The 16,884-nt window shown below is 41.1% G+C and overlaps 1 protein-coding gene across 1 annotated transcript in view; it reads right to left on the bottom strand.

Moving 5' to 3' along the window:
• TRPC4 (transient receptor potential cation channel subfamily C member 4) overlaps nucleotides 1–16,884 on the bottom strand; it is a 227,405-nt gene that overhangs the window by 132,573 nt on the left and 77,948 nt on the right. The window contains exon 2 of the mRNA XM_019530026.1: nucleotides 3,300–3,704. Coding sequence (XP_019385571.1) covers nucleotides 3,300–3,677 — 378 coding nt within the window. The 5' untranslated portion in view covers nucleotides 3,678–3,704. The remainder of the gene's footprint in view (nucleotides 1–3,299; nucleotides 3,705–16,884) is intronic.

Raw genomic sequence — 16,884 nt, 5'->3', positions numbered from 1 at the left:
TAATGATAGACAATGTACTTAATGAGGTTTCCTTGTATGTGAATATAAACAAGGAGCTTTTTTCCCACAACGACAGAGAGAAAAACCCTGTTTTGTATTCAAATAAATATAGTACTTATGTTATTGATAAGCCTATTATAATATATGCCCATTAGGAAGGTTGCCCCATACTTCTATTCTAGGATCTCATTTTTAAGTTGCTTGATTTTTTTTCCCCTAAAGTTTAACAGTTTATTGTCTTGACTGTGCTAAAAAATCCTAGTGTTATCTTCATTGGGCAGCTTTAGACTTTTCTTCTAATTAGGAGCAAGGAGTTGTACTTTGGTAGAGATGCCCTCAGTATAGAGGATGTGCTTTTTGCCATCCACATTAAAACTCACCCAAATATCAGTGAATTAAAACCCATATGTTGTGCACAATCACACAGAGAATCTTTACCATGATGCCTTATATTCTATTAAATCACTTACAAACTCTCCACTACATTGTATAGGTAGGCATATGGTCCATAATACAGCATGATACAACATCCAGTTATGGATACGAAGGGTGAAAAAAACTGTTTTTTTTCTCAATAAAATATTCTATTATCCTTCAGGATAACAGGGAATAGAATCTTGGCAGCTAATTTGAGACATATGGTTATGAAAAATTGATAATTTAGAAGTACTTGGATAAGCTTTCTCTACCCAGACATCTTAAATCCTGTTATTTTATATTACATGTGCTTCAGCAGCTGGTGCAGCTAACAGTTTAGAAAATATAATGCAAGTGACAAAAATGACCTTTTCCTGAATTACTCTAATACATGCTGCAAAAGCCTCACTCACGAGCTGAATGACAGAAGAAGGTATGTAGAATTCAAATCCATTAAACATATATACCTCATCAGTAGGCAGCAGATACCATGGCACTAGATATATCCATGTAATGGTATTCAGTTCAAACCACTGAAATACACATGGTAAATGGAGTCTGCAATACAGAGCTTATTGGATAAGGAAGTGAAGTGGGGTCAGACACAAAGTAGAGCTCATTCTAGGGGTTCCCCAGCTGGCGCTGGCGGGTAGGGTGGGTGAACTGGAACCCCCCCCACCTCCAGGGGGCTCAGATACACCCACCCTCCCCTCCAGCCGGGACTGAAATAACTCTATACCAAACTCCCTCCACTCCTTTTCCCTCCTGCCATTCTGAAAACTGCTCACAGGCTGGCAGACAGGCAGACACAAGTTACAAAAGATGCTATGTTTTGAAACATCTTCATTTGAACCCTTATGCAACAAAGGTTAAGCTTTTCACCTGATCCACCATTTTAAAGCAGTTTGTAGCCCTGCATTTGTGTTTTGTCATGGCTGTAGATCTTTTTCTGTAGCCAAATCAGGCAAAAATTGTCACTTCTGTCCGCACCCTTGGTAACAGACTCTGAGCTGGAAAAAAAGTAGGTCAGAAATACTGATACACATGATAGTAATGAACTTGGAAAAAACTGGTGTAGTTTGTGCCAGAGTTTATTGTTTCTGGGCTCAGCATTTACATGTGTGCCCAGGACCACCACAAGTTGAGCCAGAGCCGCAGCCCCACCTGGCAGAGGGTCTGGGGGGTCAGCTTGCCAGCCCAGAGCTGCTCCGCCCTGGCTCAACGTCTTGTGGAGGGACTGGCTGGAACACAAGGGTGCTACAGTGCAGGGCTAACCAGCAGGTAGCCCCTGCACTGTAGCACCCTTGTGACCCAGCCAACTCTGGGCACTGTCTACGTGTGCATTGCAACAGACTAACTCCAATGTAGGATAGTATTTGTGTTAGATAGTACTATCCTACAGCAGAGTTAATTAGTTTATTGCAGCCTAATAGTGCCACACATATAGACAGTGATGCATTACTGTGAAGCCAATTAGTCAACTCTGCAGTAAAGCACACATGTTGATGCACCCAAGGAGTCTTAACCAGAATGGAGTGTTAAACCCAAATGTTCTAATCCCATGCTAGTGGCTTTACCACAAAATCATCTTTTCTTCAGCATACTGTATTCCCTGTTCAAATAAGCCATGCAATAGACTGAGCTATAATGAAAAGAGGCAAGCCTAAAATGAATCTAGCGTTCATGTACTTTTGTTGGGACAAATTTGTTACTCCATAAAGATGTTATGCTTTTATCAATTAGGAAAGAAAGTAGTCAAGAAGGCCAACATACTGCATTCTCTCTCATAAAGTTCTTATTACTTTATTATCAAAAAATAAATACTTTTTTCCTATTACCTGCAATTATACCCACGATAAGTATAGATACTGCAATTAAATGATATTGCATGCATTGTATAATATTGTACACATTGCCTGTGAAAATGTTGCACTTGTTTCAACACACTATTCACTTACATGCATTAATAAAGTACCTACAATATATGGAAATCGGAATAGACAAGAATAGAATACAATCTTACAATAGAGCTTTTCATCCTGCAGGATTCATAAAGAAGTCGGAAATTATGGGCTACAGCCTACCTATTTCAATAGGGTTTTGAAATGGCAGAAGACTTAGACTTAGACTTAGAGGATATTTTCATTTAAATACCTACAATAGCTGCAAGTATTCACAGGGGAAGTTATAGTAGAGTTTCTTTCCCTTTACTCTTAACTGGTGATTTTTATAATACTTACATGATTTTCCTTTTGAAGAGGGGCTAAGATACAAAATATTCTACCACCCATACAAAGATACAAGGTTGAGGTTCTGACCACAGAGGCCATGCCTCATGTTCATTTGGGATAGAGGGACAGATACTTTCCATGATGAGGGTGAACCCCTGACTTTGTGGATATTTTTTCATGGATTTCAATGGGACTAGAATATCACCACCAGATTTCTCTTGAGCTTGAGTTCGAATTCCTTATGAAGCAGAATTCTGCTCTAATATGTATGAAAAACTCTTTCAACACAGAATTTTAAAAAATCATATGTGGAATTAATATTTAAAGATTTATGTGAGTTTTCATGCATCAGAAGTTAACAAGCCCACTTGCTCTCAGTGGAAAGCCTTCTCACCCTAAACTCACAATTAGCATAAATTATATTATCTTTTGCTTAAAATAACCGATGGTAAAGATGAAGACATTCAGACTAAAATGAAAATGGTACAAGTCATGCTGAGAACACAAGAGGCTAAATTTGAACTAGTCATTTTTTTTAAACTTTTTTTTTGGGGGGGGGGGGCGGCAGCGAGAGCACATTTTAGCAATCTTTTACATTTCCCTACAGAAACAGATTTGTAAATCAGGAGCAAGGTAAAATTTTATGCATACCTGTTTCTCCCCACTGGGCTTTTTGTGGTTTAGCAACAGTTCCACAGCTCCAACTACCTCTTTGCGTATAGCGTGTAGAAGAGCATCTCCAACGTAAACATTAAAGCTTAAGAGCAGTTCAATGAGCTCAAGGTTCTCATTTTCAATTGCAATAAGGAGAGCAGTTCTTCCAAGGGGATCAATACAATTAATATTGATCTTGAAATAAATTTCAGCTTCTTCCAGAGCTTTTTTCACACTGGCGTAATCTCCTTTCTCAACAGCATTCAGATAGGCTTTCTCTGCAGGTGAAAGTTCAGACTCTGCACGCACTATACGAAGAGGGATACGATCTCTGTAGGGGGCATTAACACTTCTCTTGTAGTAGAACTGGGCCATATTTTATGCCATTCTAATACTTTGTCTCTGCAATTCAAAAAAAAAAAAAAGAAGTATGGATCAGTTACGTGTTCCTGGCATAAAGTTTAGCATATTAACGAAAATATGTAATACATTAGCATCTAGAATTCATTGTGTTAAGTTATATACAAACACATAGAGGCAGTCTGCCTTGAAAAGTTTGTAAAATGCACATCATAGACAAATTGTGGGAGAGGAAAACACAAGTTAGAAAAGAGATGAAGTGACTAACTTAAGGTCAGATTTGGCTAGCAGTCAAGGCAAATATCTCACACTCCCTACTTCCAGTCCAGTTACCACTCCAATAGACTCCACTTCTTCCTAACATATTCCAACAAACCTGACATGAAGCTCCAATTTTCACAGTTCAGATCCCTAAGTCTGAGAATGCTTGGACCTGGGATTTTGAATCAACTGTCTCTCTAGCTATTGAATTACTGTGCTCTGGCAATAGCTGTATGAACCCTCCATTACCAAGTTTGATGCGTAAGCTACAGTTAAGACTTAAATGCATTCATTTGCATAATAAGCTTAAAATATGGATAAAAACCAAGGAACAGTACATAGCAGTCATGGTTATGGTTTATTTTCTCACCTCATTTTGACTCAAAAGCAAATCACTGAAACTAGGACACCATGTAAAAGTTTTAGGAAGATTACAGAAGACCTGCATAACTTACCCATTTAAGACTATGTAAAAAGCTGTTCCTTCTACCAGGACAACATGTAATTGGTTATTTTTGTTGTCCATAACCTACCAATGTAGGTTCACACATTCAACAGTGTGTGGAAAGGGGAGTACAAAAACAAAAGATACTGTTGCAGAGATGATCTCCACGCCCACTCCCAAAGCAACTCAACAGAAATGCAGGTAAAGTAGGCCAAGCTATAAGCCACATCTCCCTCTCAAAATTCACAGAATGCATCCATGGTTCTTTGGGAAACCCTATACCCTTCTGAAGCTAAATGCCTCCCAGGTTTCCCACTGAGGGATAATATAGCTGTTATTACTACAGGGTATATCATAAAACCTCAGTATGTAGAAGCGTGAAGTCATAGAAGGATTTGTTCTGAATTCAGTGGTCAATGGCTTGTGACCTATAAACTTAATCTAGCTTTAAAATTAAATACATGTTAATTGCCTTATTTTGCATGTCCTTGAAACCAAACTACCAAATCTCAGTTTCTAACTCAACACATTTTTACTTTTATTACCTTGCCTTCCAAAACTATAATTTACAATGAATGTAAAAAAATGCTACCAGCCATGGAGGCAAGGTAATACTATGTGAATCATGAAGTTATGATTTATCTGAACCACCTGCTAAAGATGATTAACATTTTGTACTGGTTTTAAGGAAAACATAAAGGTATCTGGATAGCAGGGGTATAGGTGCACCACAAACTTCTAAATGAAGTCATGCATAAGAAAAGTACAGAGTGCTAAGAGGGAAATGAAACTCCTAGCCTCTTGTCTTTAGGTAGCAGCAGGACATTCTACAAAATTAACCTTCTCAGCCAGTAAGGAGTGGTGAAGCACTTATCTTAACTGTCTGTCCCATTATGGAGTATCATTGATGTACTCCTGGGAAAGACTTATACCATTTAGCTCAAGTAGAAAAATAAAAAATCCCTAAGGGTCTAGAGAATGAGAGAATGTGTACAGCCAGGAGATAATAAAAAAAGCTGCAGGGATTTGATAGATATGAGAGAAACCCCTCTAAAGTAAAACAAGTGTAAAATAACCAGGGTTTGAACTACAAGAAAAAATGCCATATATATTGCTGTTTTTGTAGTATGATGATCAGAGTCCAAAATGTATGCTTCTCATTGCATTGTGCACCTTCTTTTCTAATTATATTTTCTTTCTTGGAACACAGGAAATACCAGATTGCATCAGACCCAGGGTTCACATGGTGCAGTGCCCTGCTTCTGACATTGGTGGAACCAGATGGCTAAGGGAAGGTGGTAGGGGAACATCTCTGCTTTCTCCAGTCCTCAATTCTGCTGCTCCTACACTGGAACTTTGTTCCCCTATCACAGGGGTGGGCAATTATTTGGGCCTGTGGACCACATAGGGAATTTTGGTGAGCTGTTGTGGGCTGGGTCACCACATTCCCACAACACTCATCGAAATTCAGTAAGTAGCCCCATCCCATTCACCTGACCAGGCATCTTGCCTGCATGGGTCCTCTACGCAGACCCCAGGATTGCAGGGCAGTGATAGTCCAGGGCTGGAGCCCAGGACAGAGCCACAATCCACTCCTGACATGCCCCTGTCCACAGAACCGGTGCCCACCATAGGGGCATGTAAACAATGGATCATGGCTCTGCTCCATGCTCAGCCAGGATGGGGCCATGGGTAGGCAGGGAATGGCATCCAGGACTGTGATGGGTAGGCAAATATGGCCAGGGCTGAGATCACAAGGCCCTGGTCCCTCACTGTCACCACTCTACAATCCCTCCCCATCAGCCTGGGCTCACCTGGCTGTCCTGCTCCCAAACACCACTCCCTGCCTGCTCATAACCCCATCCCATCTTCCTGGCCATGAGCCCTACCTGTGTGGGTCCTGCCCCTCGAAGTAGGTGCAGGGTGGACTTGTTGGGGCATCTGGGCAGCAGGACTTGGTCTGGCAGTGACAGCAGCTGGAAGCTCAGGAATCTGCCAGAGGCAGTACAAAATCCCTTGGTGGGCCAGATTCAGCCCATGGGCCATATTTTGCCTACCCTTGCCCTAGCACTACCCTACCATTTCCTTTCAGGTCTGATTTTTCCTTCACTGCCATAATTTCCTTTGAGTTGCTGTTCCTTTCTCACCCATAACTTCACCTTATGCTCTTCCCCATCATCACCACTACACCCTTCCAACTCCTGCTGTTCCCTTCACCTTAAATCCAGCTAAGACTCTCTGATTTCTGATACAGCTCCAAGTTACAGACTAACCCCTCATAGCAGATGAAGTTGTTCCTTTTGATCAGCATACATAGCAGCAGGAAAAAGATCCCTCTGCCTGCAACAATATGCAATCTATAATCTCCCTTTAAATCATGCTTTTAAAGGTTTTTTTATTAAGGCTCTTCCACTGAAACTTAGAACATATCCCAAAAATTAGAGTCACTTATATGTATGTTTATGCACGATCAGATGAAGAAATGGCCAGAAGCTATGTGCTTTCATTTCATTCAGCAACAACTTTGATGTTGAGTTGTTCACATTTTAGGTCATGGAATGTCCCTGAATTAATTTACTTTTATAATTCATATTTTAGTAGGGGGAAAAAACCCCTCTCTTCCCATCTTATTTAGAAGGGAAGAGAGTTGGTAACTCTCCCCAAGGAGCAATGAAAAAGTGAATGGGTTAGATTCATATCCAACCCAATTAGTTTATCTGGAGTTACATCAGAGAAGGTTATGGCACAGTGAAACTAGAAGCTATGGCGATACATACCTATGGTGCAATATGAGCCGAGTAGTTTAGTGGCCTGATAATTTCTTACTGTATTAGGATAACTTAAAAAAAATATGTTGTATCTGTTGAAGAGCTTTTTCCATTTTTGATGGACCATTGGGCAACTCAGGTTTTCTGAAATGTCTATGTTGTTGTTCTTAGGCCATAAGATACTGCAGGTAGGCTGCAAAAGTATATAGAGAATGCAGGCCAACCAAACTTGCTCTAAATATCCTCATAGTGTCAAGCAGCATTTTGCTGAGAAAATGCGCTACTATGCATCTTACCACCTTAACAGGAAGCTGTATAGCTACCTTAGGGCTGTACAACATACAAAACAGTCAGTACTGTGGAGAAGCAGACATACAAAGCCCTGATCTATTGAGCCCAGGTACTTCTGGGTCAGAAGATGGCAAGTTTAGAGCTACCAAGTGCAAAGTGCTGTCTTACAGATCTGGCTAGATGACTTCCAGATCCAGAGGTTGCACATTGGATCACTAAAATTGAGAGCCTCTGTAATACAGAATAATGCAACTTCAACCTCTTTATTATTTGACCAGGGAAAAAGAGGAGAGAATACACTCAAAGAGTAGCCTTGCTGCGGAAGCTGATAACAAATTATCATTTCCCTAAATATTTGTCTTCTTTCAGTTGGTACCCTCTGGGGCAGCGAAAGATTAGCTTGAGGCTGATTTAAAAGGAACTAACTATAATTAATAAGGACAGCTTGGTTACCAATGTAGGGCTCTGTTGAATGCTATAAAATACTTGAGTGAGTCACAGTGGGGCATCTACAAGACACACTTTCTGTGGAGTTATCTAATTAGTTCTGCAGTGAAGCGTCTCCTTCTACATGTGAGGAGCTGTTAGGTCAGAGTCAACTTTAAAGAAGCCTTACTAAAAGTGCAGGAACAAACCATCCCAGTGTGCAGGAAGACTAGCAAGTATGGCAGAAGACCAGCAAGTATGGCAGAAAACCAGCTTGGCTTAGCTGGGAACTTTTCAGTAAACTAAATCACAAAAAGGAAATTACTACGGAAGAATATAAAAACATTGCTCAGGCATGCAGAGATGAAGTTGCAGCTAGCAAGGGATGTGAAGAGTAACAAGAAAGGTTTTTACAAGTATGTCGGTAGAAAGAGGAGGATCAGGGATAGTGTGGGTCCCTTACTGAGTGGTGGGGGCAACCTTGTGACTGAGAATACAGAAAAGGCTGAAGTGCTCAATGCCTTTTTTGCCTCTGTCTTTGTAGGCAAGGTCAGATCACAGACTATTGCATTGAGCAGCACAGATTGGGGAGGAGGTGAGCAGCCACCAGTGATGAAAGAACAGGTTAGGGACTACTTAGAAAAGCTGCACATGTACAAGTCCATGGGGCCAGATGGGATGCGCCCAAGAGTGCTGAGGGAGCTGGCTGTTGCGATTGCAGAGCCATTGGCCACCATCTTTGAAAACTCATGGCGATCAGGAGAGGTCCCGGATGACTGCAAAAGGCCAAACATAGTGCCCATATTTAAGAAGGGAAAAAAGAAGGTCCAGGGAATTACAGACCATTCAGATTCACCTCAGTCCCTGGAAAAATCATGAAGCAAATCCTCAAGGAAACCATCTCAAAGCACTTGGAGGACAAAAAGGTGATTAGGAACAGTCAGCATGGATTCACTAGGGGCAAGTCAGGCCTGACAAACCTGATTACCTACTATGAAGAGATGACTAGTGCTGTGGGTGCAAGAAGACCAGTGGATGTGGTGTACCTTGATTTTAGCAAGGCTTTTCATACTATCTCTCACAACATTCTCCCAGACAAGCCAAGGAAGTACAGGCTGGATGAATGGACTGTAAAGTGGATAGAAAACTGGTTGGCACATTGGGCTCAGAGGGTAGTAATCAATGGCTTGATGTCTATGGGGCAGCCAGTATCAAGTGGAGTGCCCCAGGGGTTGGCTCTGGGGCCATTTTTGTTTAATGTCTCCATCAACGACTTGGAAGATGGCATAGAGCGCACCCTCAGCAAGTTTGCAAATAACATCAAGCTGGGGGGAGTAGTAGGTACACTAGAGAGTAGGATTGGGTCAAAAGGAATCTCATGAGATTCAACAAGGACAAGTGCAAAGGCCTGTACTTAGGACAGAACAATCACATGCACCAGTACAAGGTGAGGGTTGACTTGTTGGGCAGCAGCTCTGCAGAAAAGGACCTGGGGGTTACAGTGGACAATACATTGAATATGAGCCAGCAGTGTGCCCTTGTTGCCAAAAAGGCTAACGACATACTGGGCTGCATTGGCAGGTGTGTTGCCAGTAGGTCAAGGGAAGTGGTTATTCCCCTTTATTCAGCACTGGTGAGGCCACACCTGCAGTACTGTGTTCAGCTTTGAGCCCCCCAGTACGGAAAGAATGTGGACAAATTAGAGAGAGTCCAGTGGAGGGTAACAAAAATGGTGAGGGGGCTGGGGGACATGACTTAGGAGGAAAGACTGAGAGAACTAGGCTTATTTAGTCTGTAGAAAAGGTGACTTAGAGGAAACTTAACAGTTGCATTCAACTACCTGAGTGGGGATTTGAAAAAGGATGGAGTTTGACTGTTCTCAGTGGTAGCAAAGGATATACCATGGAGAAACAGTCTCAAGTTGCAGCAACAGAAGTTTAGGTTAGATATTAGGAAGAATTTTCTCACTAGGAGGGCAATAAAACACTGGAAGAAGTTACCCTGAGAGGTGGTGGAAGCTCCATCCTTGGAGGTTTTCAAAACCTGGCTAGACAAACTTTGGCTAGTTGGGGATGGTCCTGCTTAAAGCAGAGGTTGGACTAAATGACCTCCTGAGGTTCCTTCCAACCCAAACTTCCTGTGATTCTAATTAACTCAGGCGGGGGGCTGGACTTGATGATCTTCCAAGGTCCCTTCCAGCCCTAATGTCTATGAAATCTATGAAACTCTGATATAGGTTAGTACTGCCTGATACAAGTACTATTGGGCAATACTACCTAAATAATATGGTGGAGTTATTTACTCCATTGCAATGCACATGAAGACTGTGACAGGACTGGCTGCAGCATGAGGGTACTGAAGTGTGAGAGCTAACTGCTGGCTAGTCTCACACTGTAGCACCCCCATGGCTCCAGCCAGTCCCTCTGCAGCATGTTGAACCAGGACAGAACAGCAACCCCCAGGTCCCTCTGCCAGCCAGGGCTGTTCCAACCTAGTTCAATGTGCTGTGGTCCCAGATGCACATGTAAATGCTGTCCTCAGAAGCAATCAACTCTGGCACAAACTTTATCAGAGTTTATTGCACCATGCTGATTTCATGTGTTGACTAAAGGTGCATATAGAGTACAAAACTATCTCTTTGGCCAAGTACAGACATTAAGCACTTTTAGTGGTATAAATGGTCAGAAACCAATCAATACCCATAACAGAACAGAAGTTTAGTACACACACAGATTGGTTTAAAAACAGTGGAACCCAGTCCAAGATTTCTGCCCCACACTAAAAGTGAATGTGTGTCCTGTTTGCTACCAATATAAATAATATTGCTTACAGAAAACCATGAAATTTAGATCAATTCTGCCTTGGGTTTTTTGAATGTCTGTACCTAGCCTTTAAGCCTTGCTCCTCTCTACAGATATATTAGGGTGTATGTTGCTAACTGTCTTGCTGTTTATATATAAGGTGTATATGCATATGTGTATACCTTTGTTACAGACTTACAGGTACAAATCCCAACATCATTATTCAGACAAAGAATGTGTTCTTCTGCAAAAATAACAAATAAGGAAGAGATCATTTCCTCTGAGTTCTGCAAGGGCTGAGATGTACACACATCATAAAAGATACCAGAGGTTGGGTTCAGTGAGCTGGGGACCCAGGTGAAGTCAGAATTTTAACTTGAACCTGCTTCTTCCCAGAGATTTGTTCCTAGAACCTTAGAACTGGTGTGGAAATTTCTAACTGACTTAGTCTTCCACAGACTCTGCAGATCTGATATATAACAGCAGTGCATTTCAGAAAAAGGATGCTGAGGAGGCAAAGTGGTTTGCACTAAAATAGGAATTTAAGGAACTGTAAGACATATATCACATCTAGGAAGTCAACATATATTATGTCAAATGCTACCCTGAGTTACATCCAAACATTAAAGTCTAGGGAGTGTTTAACTTGACATCGCTGAGGACTGCATATGGCCCTATCCTTCTGACATGGAACTTTGTGGGACATACCAGTGACCATGAAAAAGAGATCTTGAAAGCTGATTCAGGGTGAAAGAACTGAGGGGGAGCTAAGGGAATTGTGCATCTCACAGGAAGTCCCTTGAAGGATCAGAAAATTAGCAAATTAGGCACTAGAGCTGTAGATGACCTTAGGGTAGGTCATCAGAGTCTGCTTCTGTGTTATACTTACATGCTGCAAATTTAAGTTTTCAGTGTAAAATGAAGACAATAGAATTCAATTTGAAAAGAGTCCAAGATTCTTGCTAGCACACCACCAGTTAAAATATACTTTAAAAAGTAATAGAGCCTTAAATCGGCACTGGGTATGTCTACATGGGACACTACTTCAGATAAGAGCTAATTACTGCACAGCACATGGCACTGTCTACACGTGCACATGCCTACTGCACAGTAATTTGCTCAAATTACAAGTAAATTTGCTTCTAAATACAAGTAGCAAATTTACTCTTACATACTGTGCAGTATAGCATGTGTAGACAGGCAACTGGGATCAAATGTGTTCCCAGTCAGCCAGATATCAGGGGGCAGGAGATTGTTCCCTGCCCCCAGGAGCTGCCTGCTGCTGGGGAAGGCTCCACCATTGGAGCCCACATGGGGACAAAGTTCCAGTGCACTGGCATCAGGGACCTCTCAGCCCCCACTTCCTATCACAATTGGGGAGCAGGGGCTGGGAGATTCTTATGGCTGAGCCTGAGCTCTGTGTTCGTGGGGCCCAGGCTGGGAGATTCTTATCTCCCACCCAAGTTCCAGGGTTGTGGGGCTTGGGTGGGAAATTCTTATAAGGCCTGAGTGTTATAAGATATTGATCTCCCAGCCCAGGCCCTAAAACTGTGGGACTGGCACTGGGAGATAAGAACTTCTTAGACCTCCCTCCCTTCATGCCATTGGGAAGCAGGGGCTGGGAGCTCCCAGCTGTGAGGGCAGGGGAACACTATCCTCACCCAAACTCTGGTGGCAGAGCCCGCCCCGGCAGCAGTCAACTCCAGGGGGCAGGGAGCAATGTCCCAGTCCCCACCAGGAGACAGATATCTTCAAGCCCAGTGCTCCCTGCCAGTCTCTGGGCTAGCACCCAGGGGAAGCTTAGAGCTCCCCCTGGCTGCTGCAGGTTCCCAGTGCAGGGCCACAGAGAGCAGGAGAAGTCTGCTGCTAGGAGCAGCAAATCTGCTCCTGTGTCCCTGCACATGTAGGTGCATATCTGGGACAGTTTACTCTAGAGTAGCTTACTCTAGAGTAAACTGATCCCGTGTTATTTGCACATGTAGATGCACCCACTGACTCCTAGTTTGTGGGTATCAAAAATACCCAGTTCATAAATGAAAAGAGATAATGTATTTCAAAAATGGTTTCTCTGAATATACCTGCATTTATTTTGAAAGGCTGAATACAGATTTTTCTGCCTTCATGCAATATAGAACAAAAAAAGGTTTAACTGAAATATTCAGAAGTACAAGCACCACTCAGTACAGGGCTAAAATTACCTACAGGAATTTAATGCTTCACTTCCCCCCTCCTCCTTCCACCTCTAAAAACACCATGCTTTAATGAGATAGCAGTTCATTTGCATCTTGAAAGATAGTATTCATATCAGTTATCCAATCAGGGTGAGTTACAATAAAGTCTGATAATTAATGAAGTCATAATACAAACCTCTAAGAGGCTTCATTTAACATGCTCTGCATAGCACACTTTCAAGATATCTCACAAATTAAGATTCTGATTCTGCAATATGGGACAGTCAAGCAGAAAATATTAACTTTGATGGGGCATTATGCAGATACAGCAATCTGCTATTTTAGGGTAAGAAGTTAAGGGGAAAAAAAGAAATACCCTACCAACCTTTTCATACTACCTAGAAGAGATTTCATATATTTCAGGAGTATTTGCCAGTGATAACTTTTTTTAACACTGGAAAAATATCACTGAGAGTATAGCACATTTTTCCGAATATAGAACTACTTGCAAAAAAAGAAAGAGCATCTGGCCCTGGTTTTCCATTTCCAGAAAAATGGTTCTCAAGTAAAACTGTTCAAATAACTGAGCTTACAAATGTTTTCTCTCTTTCTTCAAATATTATTTACAAATAATTATGTTCAGTTTCTAAGCTAGCTTTACAAATACCTGAGTGAATATTCAACAAGCTATTTGCTTTTTCAGTTTTTCTAGGACAGTGGGCTTAAACTTTTGGCACCATGGTCTATATAAGTGGCATGGAACTGATCTGTGGGCTGGATCCACAGGGTCAGCACCTGTAGTGGGTCCTGTACATCCAGATCCTGCTCTGTGCTGCTCCTGCCCCACACGCCCAGTTCCTACTTCGTACCAACATGGCCCCACATGCACAATCTAGCGAAAAGGAGAGGTGCAGCCACTCCACCACACCGTCCCTGGATCTATCCCTGAGGTTCTAATCTGCAGTCCTTATTGCACAACAGCCCCACTTGTTTTCCTTTTTCTTTTTATCCATGTGCTGAAAGTACCTTCTGCTATTTGTTTTCTTTTGCACAGGCTAACTTAGATTAATTTCATGACCTCTGAAGATCCCAGTAGGAGCTGAGACTTGAAATTGGATCTATCAAAGCATCTGAGTATTACAAGGACTGAGCTATTGGCTTTTCTAGCATGGGTCCCTCATGTGTTTCCTCCCTTCTTTCCTCCATCTTTGCCACCCCCACCACAAGAAAATAATAATAACCAATTAACATAAAATGAAAATCAAAACTGTGCTAACTCCACAAAATTTAAATCTTGATTTAGGGTCAACTTCACTCAGCAGATACTGGCTTAATTAGCATGGCCCAATGGATCAGTCTCAAAGTCCTTAATACTCTGGCCTTATTCAGCCCTTACATGGAGAAAACCCAATGGAGTTTGTTTCTGTTCCCATTCAAGCTAATGGAAATTTTCCCATTGGGTTCACTGGAACTTGAATTGGACCCTAAATCCTAGTTTACAATTAATAAACATCAGCTTTAGGATTTTTTTCTAAGAGAAGGTATTGACCAAAGTGAGTCATATATCACTGGCCTATAGGAACCATGTACACCAAATTAATTCTATTTGTATATTTCTGGACTTTCTGGAACTGTCAGACAAAACCATTTCATGCATTACCATCAGCATCTTAGCAGCAAACAATATAGTACTTTGACAGAAGGTTAATGTAAACTCAGCAGTGTGAGAATGGATTGCCTCCTTAAGAGAAGCAGCTTCATATACACAAAATGTAAACCAGTATTTCAAATTATATGGGACTACATTTTTTAAATATCGTCAGTCAAGAGGAATAGCAGTGGCTCTCCCTCTCCTTCTATATTTTTTATGCTCTGTCTAGCAGTAGTCCAGGTTCAATATTTTGGAGAACAGACAGAACGAATGTGTGGTTATGGAAATGTCGCTATTCGGTTATATCATAAACATACACACCCATATTATCATTAGAACTGTTCAGAAATTTTCCAACAAAAATCATTCATTAGAAAAAGCTGGCTGTTTGACCCCAAAATTACTTTACTGAAACAGCTTGGGTTTATGAATTTTCACTGAATCCAGAACAGAATATGTACACGTATATGTACGTGTACATGTATAGAGGCCAATAGTATATGTATTTTGTGTGTGTGCATGTGCATGTATGTCTGTACATATACACAGACATACACACAGACATACACATGCACACACATACATATACACACACAAATGTATCTCTGTATACATACATACACACATACACATACACACTGGCTTCTATACATGTACATACACACACACACACACACACACACACACACACACACACAAACACATATAAACCAACCCTATATGCCACATCTCATTTTAAAATTATTTTCCATTGCTTTGGACATTGTCAAGCAGTAACTGTTCATGCTGAAAGTTTCCATGCCAGGTGTTTGCCTAAAGCTGAATATTTTGGCAAGTTTTCACAAAAACAATTTGGTACTTTCTAAAAAATCAGGTAGAGTAAAGAGTGTTACCTCACAGTCAAGGATGTTCCATTTGTTATTCCCAGGTAAATTGCTCCAAACTTAGCCAAGAAGCCTTTGAAGCATTTTATTTGTACATGCTCAGTAGAGAATTAGAAGGTGAATTCTTTTAAAAATACATCTGTATTAGGCAGGAGATAGATAGGACTTTTCTCGTAATTCCTGAGGGTAGACATATGAGTGGGGATACTCATCAATAGTGATTGTAGAACACTGCTCAGGAAACCTGAACATTTGGGACAAAAAGATAATGGTTTCATTTGTCTACAATCATCCTAAATTTTGTTATATGTACCATTTATGGCAAAGCAAATAAATGTCTGACATTTATTATTATAGTAATGTAAGCATGTGAAAAATCTTTTATAACCATGTCTGTGACAGATTGTAACAAATCTATGGAGCAGTCCTGGCTCATATAGAGTTGAAATTATGGTTGAGAGAGAATTTCTGTAAGAGCTCTATCTCCATATACTCACTCCAGGTGACACTGTCAGTCAGGGATAAGTTATTAAGACAGAACTAAAGCAGCTAGCTTTGAAGATGGGGATAGGATAGAAAGGATGCTAGTTTGGACTGTATCAGAAAATGTTATTTGGCTAAGAAATAAATAGAATTGGAGGCCTGCTCTGTTTGAGCATGCCACTTAAGTATGAAAAGACATAGCTCTCTTATTTGTACCATGAGTTACAAGAAAGTGTCTATACAACAAAAAATGCATGTAAAAAGAATCTGAAGAGCATGCAAAGGACTGTTGAAAATGGAAAGTGGCTACTGTGATTCAATCTGATATGAGTACTGGTCTAGTAATCAGCTAGGTCATGAAAGCTGACATAAAGACAAGTGGAGATCACACTTAGATAGACTCAAGATACTGGACATCAGGACTGCATCAGGACTGAAATTCTAATACTGACAAGGTATATACAAGTGAACCAGCAGACTGGAAAGTGGAAACTTTGAACTCGGGTGATGTAAACATATGAGAAAATGTCACAGAGCATACTTACCTAGATTAGTCTGTGCCAAATTTAAGACAGAATGTAGTCAGTTACACAGCACTACTTTGGTCTGTTTCTATTTCTATTCAGAAATAGGCTCTATTTCTGAATAAATGCTTTGTTTGGAGGTTTCATGTAGACCATCTCAGAAGGCTTGAAAACATTACAGTTTTAAAGCCACCGTCACTCCAGATGTTGGTTAAAAAGAAGGGGTATTCTCCATGCCAGAGGTGTGGTTAGCAAGAGGGTCAATGAATGCTAACTAATCAACATAAAGGTCAGTATGTAATACCATGTGGATACTACATAGGAGCTTGCTTTTTCACTAAAAAATTGAAATATGGAGCAACGAGTTTCTTAAGAGTATGTTTTTTTAGGCCCACCCCTCAGCTGTTTTATATACATACAAAGCTTTGGTTGGAATAATCTAGTTGGAGATGACCCTGCTTTGAGCAGGGGTTGGACTAGATGACCTCCTGAGGTCCCTCCACCCGATTTTCTAAGA

The sequence above is a fragment of the Crocodylus porosus genome, unplaced genomic scaffold (genome assembly GCF_001723895.1).
Source record: "Crocodylus porosus isolate Cpor-Errol unplaced genomic scaffold, CroPor_comp1, whole genome shotgun sequence".
Taxonomy (NCBI): domain Eukaryota; kingdom Metazoa; phylum Chordata; order Crocodylia; family Crocodylidae; genus Crocodylus; species Crocodylus porosus.
This window is presented reverse-complemented; position numbering and strand designations above follow the sequence as displayed.